This window comes from Dasypus novemcinctus, chromosome 10, assembly GCF_030445035.2.
Source record: "Dasypus novemcinctus isolate mDasNov1 chromosome 10, mDasNov1.1.hap2, whole genome shotgun sequence".
NCBI classification, from domain to species: Eukaryota; Metazoa; Chordata; class Mammalia; order Cingulata; family Dasypodidae; genus Dasypus; species Dasypus novemcinctus.
In genome coordinates this window covers 72,849,213-72,868,455 of record NC_080682.1, presented here as the reverse complement: position 1 = coordinate 72,868,455, position 19,243 = coordinate 72,849,213, and the positions used below count along the sequence as shown (strand labels likewise).

Sequence of the window (19,243 nt, the reverse complement as noted above, 5' to 3'; positions counted from 1 at the left end):
TGTTGGAAGCAAGAAGCACCATGTATCTCTGTAGATTCCCTGGGAGTGGAAAGGAAATTTATCTACTGGCTATTAAACTAGTAACGTTGTGAGAAGATGTATGGTCAGAGCCACTGCTGCTTATAAGCTAATGCATTTTGGATGTAAGAATAATTGTGAATAATCAGTAGGGGCAAAATAGCTATTGTTAGGAACTGATGACTGTCAAAGAGAGGCATTACATTACATTTCTAGTGTATGATTCATTTCCGGATTGATCTTGAATTAAGTAGTTAAGGAGGCAAAGTTTGCCTTTTGACACCTTCAGTTTTATGATTCTGCATCTTTTCCTCCTCTTCATCGTACACCCAACAAGCTCCTTCCAAACCCCTGCTCTTGTCCAGGCAGTTGTGTTAAGCATGGCGTGATTTCTACCCAGAGAAATAATAATCATAATGTAGTGGCAGAGTCAAAAATTTAAACAGTTAAGGGCTTTAATATATATTCCTAAAGTTTAGATTCGTAATGAAAAGCCCTGAGCCTTGTAGAGAAAGGCACTGAATAAATAGGAAATGTGGCTAATGCTGTTGTTAGGATACCAATCAGCTGTGGACCTGAGTTCCAGCCTAGGGCACAGAAAAGAATTAGGTTGGCTCTAGGAGACATTATAGTTTGGGAGAGGAAGAATTTTAATAACAGTGAAAATGATTTAAGCTTATTCCACCTGCGGCTATGACTGTTCCCTGCTTTTTGCCAACAGCCATGGCACATGGAAAAGAAATGGTAGGTAGGTGACTGTTTGGATGTAGGGCTGTGTTTTGAACCCATAGATTGTGCCACGGAAGACAGCTCTTCCATTTCAAACTAGGTCTTTGGCTAAGCCAAGTTCCCTTTTGTCTGCAAAGGAGAGATGAAGTACTTACCTAAGAAAGACTGAGGCAGAGACTGGAAACCTGAAGCATTAATTAGCTTTTCACTTCAGAGTACACCGAAAATGTGAAACACAGGCAATTATTTGCCTTTCCAGCTTGTGGCATATAGAGGCTTTTCTTTTGTATTGTCTGGAGCAGCTTGATCTCAATACTGTTAATTATATTTTAGCTTGCTACCAAATTTTTGGAACAAGAAGCATGCCACTCATTCTCAGGTGGTTGCAGTTTGAGGATGCCCTTTTCGAAATTTCTTATTCTTTCCTAGTGCAGGGAGTGTCATTTTTCTCTTTTTAGTGATACATTATCGTGGAGCCATATAGAGCTCTTTAACCTCAAAACATTACTGTGTCAAATGGATCTTTTTGAGGCAGAAGATCCTTAATTGTGGGCAATTGCAGGCAGAAAATTGTTTTAATCTACTTTCTAACCGTACCCCTCTGGCACTTTGGCAGATTTATAAGAATGTTTCTTCTAAACCATCAACAGAATTATAATTCCATTTTCACTGTATAATTTGGAATCTATAATAATCTATACAAGGAGTTGGCAAACTTTTTCTATAATGTGCCAACTAGGAAATTTTAGGCTTTGTAGGCCGAGAGGCAAAATTGAGGATATTATGTAAATATTTATATATCTTGTATATGTTACACAATAATTTATAATGATTTCAAATGTAATCATTGAAAAATGTAAAAACTATTTTTAGCTCATGGGCCATACAAAATTAGGTGTTGGACTACATTTGGCTTGGTTTGTCAACCCCTGTTCTGTAAAGTCACTCTTTAATATTAGGTAATATTTATTGAGCTTTTAATATGTGCTAGTTCTAATGCATAAAATTTTTATGTTTACTCTTCAATTGTCACAACAATCCTGTGAGCTAGGTTTGATTTATTAATCCATTAGCAGATGAGAAGATGGAGAAACAGGAAGGTTACATAACTTTCCCCAAGATAGGGGATGGCAGAACTGGGACTTGAACTCAGGTACTTAGGTTCTGAAAGTTGAATAATGACTGAGAAAGTTTATGGTTAGAGAAGAGAAAGTTGAAAAGAGAGACAAAAAGTCCAAAATAAGAAATGACTGATGAAGAGAGGGAGGTAGATGCTATTAACAGGAGAATGGAGATATCAGCAAGAAAAAAGAATGAGTGGAATAAAGATAAAAAGAGGAAATGGAGGAGTGCATGTTTGATGAGTTTGTTAAGATGAGCTAATGTTTTCACTTGGTACCTATTGGGAATGAAACCTGTGAACACAGCTGGTGGCAGCTTTTAAGGGAGAAAGTGAGGGCAAAAACAAGGCCTTTTTTTTTTTTTTTGTTAACATTGTGGTGTTTTTATTAGGCAAGACTTGCTTTTTTAACAGTTAAGTGAGGATACTATGCAACCCTTTCTTAAATGAGATGATCAGGTGTACTAAGGAAACCATTTTTGGATGAAGTGTTTAATAAGCACATTTTATTTAAAAAATCAGTAGGAAATGGAGATGTCATTGTCTTTACTTTGAAGAAGGCTGTATAAATAATTAGTTGTCAAATTGTATCTGTTTAGCTCCCCAGCATTCCCTTATTGGAAATATCAGTATTTCCACATTGCAGAAGAACAAGGCCGTTTAACCCCTCCTTTTGGCTATGACCGCTTTGTTTTGCGTGGAAATATTTTGGAATTCTTTGAATCCTCGGTTGGTGTTGTATATGCTTCTGCCAGAACCACTTGGGTGGTCTACCTTTTATTAAATTATCTGTTTAAGGATTTTCAGACCACAGAGAACGCGCATATTCAGACCGCCCAGGAATCTCATGTTCTGGGCAAGAAGATTTTCTTTCTTTGCCTTGTGGAAGCTTTGTGTCTTTTTTGTACACTCCTAAACTGAAGGTACAGTCTCTTGAGGTCCCACCTTTCTACAGGAGTTTCATTTAAGAGACCCCAGGTTGAACAGACTGTGGTCTTTCACGCCTCTGTCCTGAACCTGAGCTTCCATTGGCAGAAGCCCTCAGCATGGAGGTTGGCCTTGGGCCTCACCTGCCTCCTGGGATCCCTGCTTTCATGTTGCTTGGGCCCCTCTGGATTTCTTTTCCTTTTTTGTCAGTTCAGTGATGATTTTAAAAGGTTTTTTAAAAATTTTATCCAACATTTTGGCTGATTTGATTGGTGAAGTCTCTCAGGGTATCTAGTCTGCCATGGAAGTGTAATTCTCCCTTTTAGCAGAGTGGAGTAGAAGTCTGGAGACTAGCAAATTTTTCCTTGGAAGGCATCTCCAGCTTAGTGATGGTGAGGCAAACTGAAGGGTAAATATGGTTCCTGGATGCAAAGAAAATTCCACGGCACCAAACCCATCTAGACCCAGGCTTTGCCATTTATTGAATGAACTTGTTGTGTTAAGAGTTAGCTGATGGGTTTGACCTAAATTTGAGAGATTTGGTTTGAGTTGTTCTAGCAGCTGTGATTAACATAGGCATAGTCATGTAGATCACAGTGGAGTTAGAGTATGACTTTGGAGTCAGACCAGCCTGATTCTAAGTCTTTATTCTGTCACTTCCTTGAATATTTTAGCCTTGGAAAAGTCAATGGACTTGTTCAGCTTCACTTTCTCCATATGTGAAATGGGATAGTTATTCCATGAGACCAGGCAAGTGAGGTGTCTGGTTTGGTGCATGGTATATGATGGGCATTCAGTAAGTGGTGGCAGTTATTATTTATGTCGTTAAACCTGGGGAAAAAAAATAGGCAACTATGAGGGGAAGATGGTTCCTAAGAAATGTATACCTTCCCCCAGAGGTGTGACATCACAGAGCCTGGCAGAGGCTGCAAGTTGCTGTTAGGGCCCTGGTCTAGAATTTGGCTCTAAGAAGTCTTGGAAAGCAGCAGGAAGTCTCATTCTCGGTTTATAGGGGAAACTATGGAGTCCTACTGGAGAGCAAGCACATACACAAGCTGGACTGGAGTTGTAGCCAAAGTCAGATCAAACAAAATAGATTCGAGATCAGTCCAGGGCTCTGCCTACTAGGGTTCGCTCTTCCTTTTCTCCTTTTAGGGTGGGGTTGCTGGCGAGTGACTGTTCTCTTGCTTGATACAGAACAGATCAGGACAGGATTTCTTTTTTTTTTTAAACTTTTATTTTTAAATTTTTTAAAGATTTATTTTCATTTATTTCTATTTCTCCCCACCCCCACCCCCATTGTCTGCTCTCTGTGTCCATTCCCTGTGTGTTCTTCTGTGTTTGCTTTATTCTCTTTAGGCAGCTCCGCGAACCAACCTTGGAAACTTCCAGAGTAGGAGAGAGGTGATTACTCTCTTGTGCCACCTCAGGTCCCCTGTTCTGTTCATGTCATCTTCTTATTTTTGTTTTTTTAATTTATTTTTTGTCTTTTTATTTTTTAAAGGTACATAGATCACAAAAAATGTTACATTAAAAATATATAAGAGGTTCCCATATACCCCACTCCCCCACTCCTCCCACATCAACCTCTTTCATCATGGTGGCACATTTATTGCATTTGGTGAATACATTTTGGAGCACTGCTGCACCACATGGATTATAGTTTACATTGTAGTTTACACTCTTCCCCCAGTCCAACCTGAAGGAGTGCTGAGATCCTAGCTCTGGGGAGCTCTGTCACATTCACCAGTGGAACAGCAATAATCCCCCGAGTGCAAGGGCAAAGACCAGTGAAGAAGGCTGGTCCAATGATGAGCCCTTGATACTGATGATTATGCTTATGAGCCTGTGTGCCTGAAATTTGAACTAGGCCTAGAGCTGCAGGATGCCTAAGAGTTACATCCTGAGAACTTCCATGTTGCTCAAATGTGGCCACTTTCTAAGCCAAACTCAGTATGTAAATGTATTACCTTCTCCCCAGTTTGAGTCGCAAATCCTACTGTCTGTTTCCTTGGACTTACACAGATCAGCTAACAGGAAGGTGAGGATGATCAGCCACCACACCAGGGAACCGAGAGTGCCTGTAACTGCAAACAGGAGAATTGCATCCATCATCCATGTGGAATCTAAGTCCCTCTCAATTTAGAGGTAGAGTGGACATCATCATTCCAGGGCCCACAGGATGGAGGAATAAAATGTGGATTAGAGTGGACTTACTGGTATTCTACATCTTCTTATTTTCTCCCCTCTATGTCTCTTGTTGCATCATCTTGCTGCACCTGCTGTCCACGTTGGTGGGCACTCCTGTGCAGGGAGGTTTTCCTGCATGAGGCAGCATTCCCATGCAGGGCAGCTCTCCTGCACAGGGCCGCATTCCTGGATGGGCTGGCACTCCACATGGGCCAGCTCGCCTCATGGGCCAGCTTGCCTTTACTAAGAGGCCCTGGACATCTGACCTTGGACCTCCTATATGGTAGACAGGAGTCCAATTGGTTGAGCCACATCCGTTTCCCAGGAGAGGACATTTCTTGCACCGTCTTCAGGTGACAAAGGTCCCAGTGAAGAACCCTCTTGAAGAGTTCTGGTGTTCTTAAAGACCACACTTTTCAAGGCAGAAAAGGTGCAGGGCAGGTACCCTGAAGACAGATCCCTTTTTTGTCTTCTGCCTGCTGCCTCCCTTAGGGTCCACAAGTGCACTGGAAGTTCTGCAGGGTAGTCTTGACAGTGTGAGAACCACCCACCTTCCTGATCGGATCAGATTCTGTCCTGTTCTCTCACAGCCTGAAGCACCTTCTGCCCCCAAGCTCAGGAGAAGAGATGCTAGAGACTTGGAATTCTTGATTACTTCTGTTTAAATCTTTGACAAATCTATTCATGCAAATCCAGCAGCCCTCAGGTGGCATTTCAGCTTGTAACAAATTTACTTTGAGATTTTCATTATTTTGAGGAGTACAATAGAGATTTTTCAATTAAGTTTAAAGGTTCAACACAATAGACAGTTTCTTTTTTCCCTTCAGTATAGCAAATGCCAAATAAATAGTATTTTGAAGAAAGAAAGCAGTCCCCCACACAACTTATGTACTCAGATCCTTTCATTGACCTCTTATTGTGAAAAAGCTTCTGCTGTCTGTGTTTGACTATGTAGAGTTAAGAATAAAAATGTTGGTCTATGATTGCTTAGATAAATGCATGAACAAAGTAAGACTGAATAGAGATGCAGATCTGATACAGTATCTATTTTGAATCTGCAGGCATTCTTGGAGAAAACAGTAGATAATGCAGAAATAGCATTTGGAAATGAATTTGTATGAATTCAACATGCTAATACCAATGCCAGAAAATGGAATTCATTTTTTTGATTCAGAGTTGTTTTTCTGCTTTATTGTTATAAAATTTAGCTGGCTGGGGAAGGTGGGGGGAGAAAGGCAAGATTACATATTAAGTGTCTTTGAAAAATTAGCTTTTTGCCTAATACCCCTTTGCTTTTGTACCTGTCTGATGCATTCTTTTTATTACAGAGATTAGAGCTTTTCGAAGTTGTGAATTAAAAATGAAAACAAGGTTCAGAAGGAAAACAGAATCAGTCCTGAGAATAGTTCTTCCAGATTTTCAGAATGAGACAGGAGCTTTTCCTCTCATAAAGAAATGCCCCAATCCAACTTGCTTCATTTTTTGCTATTGTAATAAAAGTATGATTTTATCTTATCACAAATGTATGTTACATGAATACAAAATTATATACTGTTATATCTTAGAAAATCTGACTTTTAGAATGGTAATGTGAATTGAAATTCTATTAATCATAAAAATGTGTTTGGTAGTAGATTAATTAGTTTTTTCCTTAAACTTTTTATTTTGAAATAATTTTAGATTTACCAGATTGTTGCAAAAATATACAAAACTCATACAGGGAACTCAAATATACCACCTCCCTAATATCCAGATCCACTAATTTTAACATTTTGCAACATTTGCTGTATCATTCTTCCCATCCATCAATCAATTGATCTTTGTCACCGTCTTTATTGTCAATTATCTATTAGGATCTGTTTTCTAAACATTGGAGCATAGATTGTATACATTATGTTCCTTGAATACATAATACTTCCCTGTATATAGTCTAAGAATAAAGATATTGAATTTAAGTACAGTTATCAAGTTCAAGAATTTTAACATTAATATAAAGCTTAGTCTATATTCCAGCTTTTTCATATGTCCCAATAATGTCCTTTTTGGCCCTTTCCTCCTCCATTATTGGTAGGTTAGGATCATGTATTTATTTAATTGTCATTGTCTCTTTTGTTTTTCTCTGCTTTTTTTAATCTTTCTTTTAATTGTGGAAACATATACTACATAAATATTCCCATTTCAGCCACTCCCAAATGTATCATTCAGTGGGATTAATCACATTCACTCTATTACGCTACCCTCATTACTATCCATTACCAGAACTTTCCCATAGTGCCAACAAAAACCATATACCTACTATGCATTAACTTCCCACTTCCCCTGCGCCCTGCCCCTGGTAACCTGTACTCTACTCTACTTTCTGTTTCTATATGTGTATTCTAGCTGTTTTCAAGTAAGTAGAATAATAAAACACCCTTCTCTTTGTGTCTGACTTATTTTATTCAATGTGATTCTTCAAGATGCATCCATGTAGTGGCATGTATCAGGACTTCATTCCTTTTTAAGACTGAGTAATAGTCCATTGTATATATGTATCACTTTTTTTTTTTATCCATTCCTTTGCTGATGGACATTTGGGTTGCTTTCGCCTTTTGGATATTGTGAATAACACTGCTGTGAACATTGGTGTACAAATACCTTTCTGAATCCCTACTTTCAAATCTTTTGGGTATATAGAAGTAGGATTGCTGGGTCATATGGTCATATGGTAGTTCTCTTTTTAACTTTATGAGGAACCACCAAATTCTTTTCTAAGGAGCTGCATCATTTTACATTCCTACCAACAATGTTCTAGAGTTTCTATTTCTCCACATTCTCACCAGTAAATGTTATTTTCCAGTTTTCATTTTTTTTTTTTTTAAGGTACTAGCCATTCTAGTGGGTGTATAGTAGTATCTAATAGTGGTTTGGATTCACATTTCTCTAATGGCTAATGTTATTGCATCTTTTCATGTACTTCTTGGCCATTTGCATATCTCCTTTGGAGAAATGTCTATTCAGAACTATTGCCGATTCTTTAATTGGGTTATTTGTCATTTTGTAGTTGAATTGTAGGAATGTTTATATATTCCAGACATTAAATCCTTACCAGACATATAGTTTCCAAATTTTCCCACATTTCTTTGGGTGTCTTTTCATTTTCTTGATACTGTCCTTAGATAGACAGACATTTTTAATTTCTATGTTCAGTTACCAATTTCTTCTTTTATTCTTCATGCTTTTGTTGTAAAGTCAAAGAATCAATTACCTAATACAAGGTCTAAAGATATTTCTCTGTTTTCTTCTAAAAGTTTTATAACTTTAGCCCTTATATTTAGTTTGTTAAACCATTTTGAGTTAATTTTTGTGTATGATGTGAGGTAGGGGACTGCTTTCATTCTTTTGCAAGTGGATATTCATTCAGTTTTCTCACCACCATTCTTTGAAGAGAATGTTCTTTTCCCATTGAGTGAATTCCACTTCCTCGTCCAAAATCTCTTTGCTGTAATGTATGGGTTTATTTCTGTGTTCTTTATTCAATTCCACTGTCCATATGTCTGTCATTGTGCCAGTGCCATACTGTTTTGGTTGTTGTAGCTTTGTAGTAAGTTTTGAACTCAGGAAGTATGAGTCCTCCAACTTTGTACTTCTTTTTCAGGATGGTTTTGGATATTTGGGGTCTCTTGCCCTTCCATCTAAATTTGATGATTAGCTTTTCCATTTCTTTGAAGAACACTGTTGGAATTTTGATTGCCATTGCATTGTATTTGTAAATTGCTTTGGGGTAGTATTGTCATTTATTGATGTTACATCTTCCAATCTGTGAGTATGGAATATCTTTCAATTTACTTAGGTCTTCCTTAATTTCTCTCAGGAATGATTTGTACTTTACTGCATACAAGTCCTTTATGTCCTCAGTTAAATTCATTCCTAGATATTTCCAAGCTGCTTATAGGGAGGATGCCAATCTCCTTCTCATTCAATCCTGATCATACACCAATCACTGTATTATATAAGAACTGCAGGGGCAAAGGAAGTTGCTGCTTCCTTTTTATCTTACCTATATATGCTTTTGGTCACTTGATCTCAGCAAGCTCTTGGATTTGTATTTACCTGTTTCCTAAAGACTTACTGAGGAACATAATTATCATTGAGTTTAGAAACTCTGACATTAGACTGGAGTTTTAAATGAAACCTGAATTTTGGAAGATTGTGATTATTAGTCAACACTCAGTTCTTTGGGGGCTGATTATGGTGCATATAGTTTATCTAAGATTGTATTTGCTATTTTCTCTGCCCACTTGGTACCACTCACAAAAGGCAAACAAGGTACAATTTTTTTGTTTTGAGAAATTTAAAAGCTTGGAGGAAAAGGATGAAATAAATGACAAAAATAAGGTCAGAATTATGTATGGATCCTATTGCTAGAGGAAAGCACTGTTATGAGTAATTGAGAGGAACACATATGGAATGGAACCATAATTAACATTGAAAGAGGGTGGGAGTCAGCTTTCCTTCCCCAGCTTCAACCGTCATACCTAAACCACTGGCTTGAAATAGTCTTAGCTGGATGAAAGACTGAATTGATCACCTAGAGGGAAAACTACTCAAGACATGGAAGCAATGTATGATTGAAAAGGAAAAGAGAAACTGATGAATTTTTGGGAAATAGTATTTGCTTTTCAATCATGGTGGTAAGGAATAAGGAAGAAAGGTAATGTCACAAATGGCTTGAGTTACTTCTTAGTATGACTGTGACAATAGATAGATCATACAAGGAGTGCTGTGTTTAGAATTTTGCATTCTATTTTTAAAAGTTCACTGGTGTAGGCTGCATGGAAAGTCATCAGGAGAGGGATTGGAGCCGTATCCTGAAGCATTATTAAAGGAACCTGGTAGCCCTGAATCTGCTCAAGAGCAGGCCAAGACAGGGATGGTAGAGTGAGGTCATGATAACCTCTAATCTTTGAAGAGATATTAGATCTGTTCAGGATGGGTTACAAGGCAAAACTATATGTAACAAGCAAAAGGGAGAGAGATTTCACAGCTCAAACCAAGAAATATATCTCACATATCCAGACATAACAAAAGCACCATTGGAAGTCTGCAAACAGGCTGGCCAATCACTTGAAGGAGTTACTTGTGACGACATTCAAGTTTTACATCCCCTTTCAAATCAGAGACTCTAAGATTCTTGAGTTAATGGTAATAGTTGAATGGCCTCGAGAAATGAAAAGGGTTCTTTCACAAAATCCTGATCTCACCTGAGAGTTTGGTGCTTTGATTCCTGGACATTCTATCTGGGGGATCCTGACTGGGGAGAAATGGTATCCTCCTATGAGGTTTCCTTTTTTTTTGTGGTTAAAGCTCCCTAGAATTTTTTGTAAGAGATGAAGCAGTGACTTTCTAGCTTTTAAACCATGACACTCTGTTTAGTATATGAAGAACAAGGAGGTGATGGTGGGAGATAAATGTTAGAGTATCTGAGTTCCTGATTAGATCTCCTGCAAACATTGCAAGAGTCCTTCGGAACTCATTTATTATGCGTGATTCTGCGTGGGCTTGAGCTGAAAGTACACACGTTTGTGAACACCCGTGAGGTTCCTGAGATTCAGTTTAATGTCTCATTTGGTTTCTATTAGACCATGAGAGGCCACATGTCTTCTATTCAGAGTGAATCTATCATGGGTTAAAAAAAAAAAGGAAAGAAAGAAAAAGATCCTGCTAAGAATCAGCGAGCTGCTCTGAGCATTTTTTCTCCCTCCTGGATGGATTATTGCTATTAGCTTTGCTAAGACAATGCAGTTGAATAAAGATATTACATTCAGTAATTCTTGTTCGCAGCTAAATTATGCAGAGACCAGACTTAGTCAGTTGGAAAACTGTCATTGTGAGAAGACCTGTCAAGTGGGTGGACTGCTCTATCGAGACCAGGACTCCTGGGTGGATGGTGATCACTGCAGGAACTGCACATGCAAAGTAAGCCTCTTTGTAAAGAAATAAAATAAAAACCATTTTAAGGGGGCAGGTTTATTAATAAAGTGTAGTCCTGGTTCTTGAATATATAATGGTAACTCTAAGAAGTATTATCTTTAACAAGCACCTATTAGCAGTCTGGCCAATTGTGAGGGAATGCTGGAAAAGTGTCCCTTCCTATAGACATACTTAGAAATTAAAATTTGTCTTCCCTTCACAGCCCACTCTAATTTTTTTTTTAATGCTTTTATTAAGAAATTTACTGTTTGAAAGTTGGAGGTTGAGGTATAGAGGAAGAAGAGACTCCTTTGAGTTTCAGAAAAATTAGTGTTTAGCTTCATTCAGAACTTTTCTCCTCTAGAATAAGTTGAAACGGGGGGTTTTAATTGGTTTTATAGGCAGTTTCTATTCTTTAGGTAACCATCATCTGGTTCAGAGAATTGCAAGACCCCTCACCCACTTTAGAATGCAAACCCCCTGTTCAGTTGAAATTATTTGATAACTATCTGACGAAAGCCATTTTTTTGGTTGATGAAAATACAAAATGGATTGTTAGCATCTCAACAATGATTGACAGGGTCTACAAAAGGTATTATTTATGTTCTCTGAAGAATAGCCTTTTTGTTTTCTGCCTAATCTGCTTAGTCTGCCTGGGCATGTGGGATGAAGCCAGTGATGTATATCAGAAAAGTAATTGAGGTGGCACGGGTTCACTCAGGCTGCAAAAAAAATACATTGTGGTCCAAGAATGGAGTAGAATTCTTCTCATTGCTTCTGTTTCCCTTATGAAGTTTCTGGGATGAGGTGTGCACTTTCTGCACATGGGCAGCTTTCGAAGGGCACTTCTGAGATTCTTTTCCCTGACCTTCCTTTCTCAGAGTGGCATTGTGGAATGCCGAAGGATGTCCTGTCCTCCCCTCAATTGTTCCCTGGACGCCCTCCCCGTGCACATCACTGGCCAGTGCTGTAAGGTCTGCAGACGTAAGTGCTGACTCGCGGTGCTCTGTGATTTATTTTTTTCCTCCATTTTTCAGGCCCCAACTAATGAACATTGATGGTGCAAAGTGCTAACAGTCGATATAATGCATGATCAGATGACAATGTATTTTGTAATATATGATATTAATGTAAGATAAGATGCGCTGCCATGCATGTCATGTTATGGATCACCGGTGAAGTGGTAGACACTATGGGCTATTCTCACATCAACCCTAAGTAATATTCTTCTTCCCATTCTGTATAGAAGGGACTGATGTACACAGGCATGAAATCACTTGTCCAGGGTCCAGGGTCAAACAACTGGTAAATGGTAGGGTTCATCTGCAAAGTCATGACTCCAAAGCCCTGTGTGATTTGGTGAACCCCTCAGTGTGACTGATGAAGTCAACTTACCAAGGTTGCAAGGCTGGTGATGGGCAGAGGTGAGGTGTAATACTATTTTTGTCTGATCATGAAGCCCGTGTATTTTCGTCAAACCACATGGTCTTGAAGAGAAAAGGAGAGTTCAGGTTAGAAATGTGACAGCCTATGGGTAATTTTCAAGATCATCCTTCTACTGAAAGGAATATACCAATATCATTAGGCTTTCAAAATGCAATGATCTAGCTTTTTTCCAAGAACAGCTTGTTACCCCAGTATGACAGTGTGCATGAGACTAGTTGGCCTGGCCATGCCAGCCTGGATCTTTGTTGAACTTTTTCAGAAGGAACTTTTAGACTATTCTTTTTTTTTGTGGTTGGTACAGTACATCCATTGCCCTGGAGGGTGTCTTTGAGATTGATTTAAAGAGAGCAGCTTTCCTGTTTTCTGTTTCAAAAGCGTTTGGAAGTCATGTCTGGCAATAAAGATAGCTCAGGTGCTCGATGTTGAGATTCTAGTTTGATCCCAGGAGGGAAAGATAGTTGTCAGTAAGTACAAGTCATTTTTCAAATTTTGATATCCTATATAATGTTCAGCAGCAGAAGAAGTTGAAAAACTATTAGAAAGTTGTTATAAATATGAGATTTATAAAATATCATATCCAACTTGTAGGAGATGGATATTTAGACAGGGGAGTATATGGGTCCTTTAGCTGTTCAGTGTTTTAACCTTTTGATTTTTTTTTTCCTAATTATAAAAGTAGTGTACTTATTCCACAACACTTGAAAAGCACAGAAAAAGGTAAAGATAAAGTTGGAAAGATTACCTATAACATGACCACTTTGGAAACAACTAGTCCTACAATTTTAGTACAATTTTTGTCTTTTTCCACATATATTTTGTATAGAGTTGAGGTTATACTAGTGAAGAAAATTTTATATCCTGCTTTTTTTACTTAGGTGTGTTACTGTGCTTTTTGAAAATATGTAAATCTCATTGTGATGGGCTTCACAATGTTCCATTGTATGACTGCTGCATAGCTTATTTAACCATTCCCCAGTTCTTGGATATCTGGGTTGTTTCCCACTTTTCACTCTAATAAATTACCTTTCAATCACATGTTTTGTATAGATAACAAATGCTTGTATTTTATATTTCTTAAAGGTAGAATTCTCTAGAGTAGAATTATTGGGCCAAAAGAGTGACATTTTCTGGTCCTTTATATATATTGTTAAATTGTCCTCTACTAGAAGTATGGCTACTCATTTTTCTTTATTCTAATTTGCTTGAGAGTTTAAGATTTTTCAGAAAGTTACCAGATAATCAAGATGTTGATTCACAGGCTAACTAAAACACCTTTGTTTTTTTGCCTTTGTTTGGAATTAATGCTAATTTTGCTAGATAACACTAATTTTTCTCAGCATCTCTGATGGGTAGTTTGATGTGTTTATGATTTAATAAAATAGGAATATGAATAAATTAGTAAGAACTCTACGCAAAAGACTTTTAAAAATGGTACAAGGCATCACTGGAAATTAAAAGGTTGAGAACTTCTGGCCTAGAGGGTTTTCATTTTTTACTAGCTTTTAATAGACATGTGCATTCTGCAGTAACTGGGTGTAGATGTCTGGAATAGTGATGAAAGAGCCCTCCCTGCTTCAGAGGTGCTTACTTTCAAGTTAAAGAGAGGTTTACAGTGCCCAGAGTGAAAAGTGTAATAACATCAGGCATGTTTGCATGGGGTACTGTGAGAGGAGAGGGGAGCAGCTTGTGGGAGAAGGAAGAGGACTCTGGTGGCAGATCTGGGAAGGCTTCTTGGAGGAAGTCAAGTCAAGCTGAATATTTCTAACCTTGAAGATGACTGTGGTGGGTGGAGGAGTGGGGTAGAGTTGAGGAAAATGAGATTAGTTAGGGCAGACTCCTAACACTTGTCAGTGGAATTTCTAGATGCTTTCACATATCTCTGCATCAAGAAAGGGTGGAGAGTATTTACTTTAGTTATCCCTTTCAGATAAAATGTTTAAGTTCCTCTCTGACCTTGTAGAAGGCAGTATTCTGGGAACTCTGAGGAAAGGTTTTGCCCTGACTCAGGCGAAAGGAACCAATCTGTGAAAGCAAATAGTTAGGTCTGTTGACTTCCTAAGGGCTCATGCACTTGCCGTGGCCACTCACGCAGACTAGGGTATCCGTTTGGAAATGCGAAAACTCCTCCTCTAAGTGTTCATGTCTCAGTTCATTGCCTGAAAAGTCCTCTAGCCTCCTGTTCTGACCAAAAGGCCCAAATTCTCAGGCTGTCTCTAAGAGCAAGGGAATTTTTAGAACAGAAGAATCAGGTCCTCATACGGGTGTTCCTTCATCCATTTGGGAAACATCAGGAAAAATTGAGAGTCTTTCAGAATTCCTTATCTGTGGGCATGGTGGTCCAGGAAATGGTCCATTCCTCATATGTTTCTTGGGTGTCTGTTCCATTCAAGGTATTGAACATAGCCAACTGCACATTAGAATAACCTGGTGAGCTTTTAAAACTAGAGATTCCCAGAGCCTCATCCAGACTTATCAAATTAGAATCTGCAGGCAGCAATATCCTGGAACCTGTATTCTTTGATATGCAGATATGAGAACTACCAGGGAAGTGAGGTAGGGGGAGGATGGTGAGGGAGTCTTCCAGCCATGAAAACTGCTATTTGCAAAGGAACAGAGAGAGCACAGGGAAGAAAGGGAGATAATTTGTTAATAACACAGGGTTTGTATAGGTGAGAAGTAGAAATAAAACTGCCAAGATGGGTTAAGGCTGGATGTTGGAGATCGTTTTCAATTTAATTCATTCAGTGTTCATTATTGAGGGCCCTCTCTATGCTAGGCACTGTGCTCAGTTCTAGACATGGCAGCTGACACGTATTGACCATTCTATGACAGGCACTGTGTTAAGCCCTTGTATTTATATTATTTCTTTTAATTCTTCCAGCAATCCAAAGGAGTAGACCATTCTGTTATCCCCATTTTACATATGAGGAACTGAGGCACAGAGAGGTGAAGTAACTTGTCCAAGTTGCACAGCCTTGGCAGAGCCAGAATTAAAATCCAGGCAGTCTGACAGAAGGGCCAGTGCTCTTAACCTCTCTACTCTAACCCACTTTGCTGAGAAGCACATGTACCATCTTGGCCACAATGGAGTGTGCTATGTAACATGAACACTATGTAAGATAGGGATGTAGCACAGAGCAGGGAGTGATTAATTCCATCAGAAGTTTGTATAAGTATGTGAGTGTGTATGTGTTAGGAAAACTTCACAGGGGAGGTAACAGCTGAGCAGGGTATTGAGAAATGAATAGGAGTTGGCCAGCTGGGCAAGGTGCATAAGAACATACCACAAAGGAAATTGAACTTACAAAATTGTGGAGATAGATACAGCATTAGTTCCACTGTCCAAAAACAAGGTTTTAAAGCAAGGTCTTAGCATTGTCAAAGAAGGCTTTTGGGTCCATAGCGGCAGGAGAGTTGGAGGCAGAAGGACTGGGTCTGGACTTTGGGCATATTCCAGGTAGAGGTGAGGAGACCTGCAAGCAGATACTGCCTGGTCAGATCCTAAGGTAGGGGTGGATGTGAGTGACAGCCACAGAGCCTGGTGCATGGTAGTAACTCCAAAAGCATTTGTTGTAGGAGACAAATGGATCAGGTACACTGTTTTGAACAGGTTTTAAACAGGAGCCTGTGTGTGTCTCATTGTGCGATTAACAGAAATAAGGCAGCTGGCGGAAGTAGTTTGGGGAGTGATAATCCTGTCTGGCATGTTTGAGTTAAAGATGCCTAAGGGACATCCAGTCTGATGTGAGTGTCTAGCTCAGAGAAGTGCCTGAAGCCAAGGCTGTGAAGTATCCTATTGAGGGAGGAAGGATCCTTGGGTGTTCAGCTCCTCTGCCCTGCCGATCTCCTTTGAAGTGTAATACCAAGTGCTGATTTTGATATTCTGAGCTGCTGAGTGCCAAGGGATGGCTGGAGTGAGTGCAGGGTGCAAAAATCTAAATAAAGAGTGACCTCAAGCCCACACCTGACAGGGCTGTCAAACTGTACCTGTCAATTGTTTATTCAGTGTGCATCCAAATGGCAAAAGTGTGCCAACCATTGCACTATAGTAAGTCAAGTTCAAATGTGAGGGGCCAGATATCTGTGGGTGTGAAATGATGCACCTGCGTAACTGTTTCTCTAAATTCCCGGTACATTTCTGACATCATGGAGGAGGGTGGTTGGTGTCTGGTTTCAATTTCATGGTTGGACACTGTGAAATATTCTGGTTTGCATGTCCCCAGTATGATATGAAGGGCTTCAGGTATCCATTTACATTTCTATTCACACTGAAAGCTGTTGGAATGGAGTCCCAAACGCCTCAGCCAAAGGCACTGGAGCCTGACTCACCTTATGCTTGTATTTCCTCAGACATCAAAACTGAGCCTTCTGGCTATAGATCAAGAGGTTGGATAATAAGGAATGATATTAGACAGTGGAGGGCAGTGGCAGGGAGGGAGGGGTTGAGTATGACAAAGTAGGGGAAATTCTTATGACTTCCAGAGGTGATTCTGAAAGCTGTCTTAAAATAATCTCAATAATTTTGTCATCATTGTAAATACATTCTGCACTGGTGCCAAAGCTACAAATGGCCAAGGCGTGCAGTAACATGTTGATATCATTCACCAGCCCCTAATATACTCTCTATAGGTGGATACACAGTTCAATGGACATTTAATTTTTACATTGACTGGTGGATTTGAGGGATAGGTGTATACCTGTGCACGGTAGAAATGTAAATAATTAGGGCAATCTCTTTTTCCAGTTAGTTCTGAGATGGCTCTGTCAAAGAGGAAGACATGAATCAAGCAAATGTCTTAAGACAGGGTAGCAAGTGTGTCTGATTCTATTGTGGGGGTGGCAAGGAGCAAAGGAGGAAAAGAAGTGTCTGGTTTTTTTTTTGCCTCCCAGCCTGGGTTAAGGAGCAGATGGCAGATCTGACAGCAGCACATTTAGCAGCACTGTCACTTTGAAGTGAGTCTTGCCAAATTGGCAGCAGCTGTGTTTGGGAGTGTGGGAGTTTATTACACAAGAATCCTAGACCCTTGTAGGTGCAGTCTTCCCATGCAGGTAAATTGGGGAATCCAATCCACATCATTATTAGGTCATGATCAAATGAATTATCTAAAAAATTGAGGCATAATGCATCAATTATAAAACTGTATTCACTCTCCACTATTTTCCCTATTCTTGCTGTTTTTGTTCTGAAACCTTTGGTAAGTGCTTTTAATGTTTGAAGTTGTATTGAATAACAGGAATAATGCAGGAATCGGGAAATTTGATTGGATTTTGCTACCAACAAGAGGTTAATTAATTAAAGAACTCTTTACTGTTACTAATATTAAGATGTTTTCTGCCCTCAAGGAAGTTTTAATTAGCAGGGGTGATGTGTAATTAAATGGACAATCAAGATACAAAGTGATATGTGCTCTGTTAGGGCTAGGTTCAGAGTACAAAGAAAGAACCAAGTGAAGGCAACAGGCCAGTTTTAGAAGTCAAGAATAACTTCTTGGAGGGCACAAGCCTAAACAGAAACTGAGGGCTATATGGGTTGGGAGGTTGCCAGTGGAAGGAGGATGGGACCGAGTGTTCTTGTGAAGAAAACAATATGTGCAAATCCTAGAAGTGAGTGAGAGGGCTTGGTTGAAACATATGGAGATGGAAATGTATTTTGGGGGTGAAGAGAGTTCAGGGATTAGTGTGGTTTGAACCTCGAGAGAAAAGGAGAAGCCAGATAAATGGTGTGTATTTCAAGGTTAGAAATTTGCACTTTGTTTAAGGGTAGTAGGGACTCAATGATTTTAAGCATTAAAAAAACAAACAAACAACAACTTTGCTGTATAGGGAAGGAGTGAAGAAGACTGAGGCTAGAATATAGGAGGCAAAATAGGTAGTTCTGGCAGAGGATAGAGAAAAGTAGGTTGACTTGGGGGAAACTTAGAGAGGGAGCGTTGAGGATTTGAATATGATTGGATGTGGGATTGATTAAGAGAAAGAAGTTAGAAGGATGCCAGGGTCCCTGGCTATGGGTGCTTGGGTAGCTGCTGGGGCCATTCATTCAGAGGACAATGCTGGAGTGGAACAGGTTTGAGGTAGGTGTGGGGTAATTGTAGGCCAGGTTCTATGGGGAAGCAGTCTGTGAGAGGGAGATTTTCATGCCATTTATTAGGGAGTGATTCAGGATTAATCCCTGTGGGAGGGGTGGGCAGTGAAGGCAGCAAGACTGGGCAGAGAGAGAAGTTGAATTGCAATGCAATTACAACAAATACCTAAGCCATTTCTACAGGTTGCTCTGGGGCTAAAATGGCCCTTCAAAGTTATCCTCAGTTGGTACATAGTGGACAGGACTTTGAACTCCCTTCAGCAACCAATCATTGAATGTGGGCTGCCAGGAAGAGGGCTTGACCTTGGGTAATGCAGCTCTCTTCAGTCAAGATCAAGTCCTAGAGTGGTACTCAGCCGAGGGCTGTTGGTTGCCATCTCATCCAGCAGCTGCGGAAATGTGCTCTTTGGCCATGGAGTGGTGTCTGAGTGTGCCACAGCATCTGCCACAGGAGTGTGAAGATAAGCAAATCAGTGTCCCTGGCTTTCCTCCTCTGGCTAAAAATAGGGATTTGGGCCAGCTGATTGCTAAGGTTCCTGTACGCTTGAACATTCCATGGCTCTAGAATCTGAATATTGAAGAACTAGGAAACTACTAAATTTAATCAACCCATTTTTAACAGTTACAGAAATGGAGGCTTTGAGAAGGGAGGTAGTTTTTTTTGTTTTTTTTTTTTAATAAGACCAAAAGTGAGTTAGTGGTAGAGATCTCTTAGATTGCTTGTCTTCTCTTCTACCTCTCCTGAGAGCTGGGGCTAGAATATCCTCATCTGGATAGGA

General features: G+C 39.5%; 1 protein-coding gene across 2 annotated transcripts in view; it reads left to right on the top strand.

The window, feature by feature from the left end:
* The window catches only part of NELL1 (neural EGFL like 1), a 1,045,701-nt gene that overhangs the window by 281,178 nt on the left and 745,280 nt on the right, over nucleotides 1-19,243 (top strand). For both annotated transcript variants that reach the window (XM_058305642.2, XM_058305643.2), the window contains exons 8-9: nucleotides 10,808-10,942; nucleotides 11,818-11,920. In XM_058305642.2, coding sequence (XP_058161625.1) covers nucleotides 10,808-10,942; nucleotides 11,818-11,920 — 238 coding nt within the window. The remainder of the gene's footprint in view (nucleotides 1-10,807; nucleotides 10,943-11,817; nucleotides 11,921-19,243) is intronic.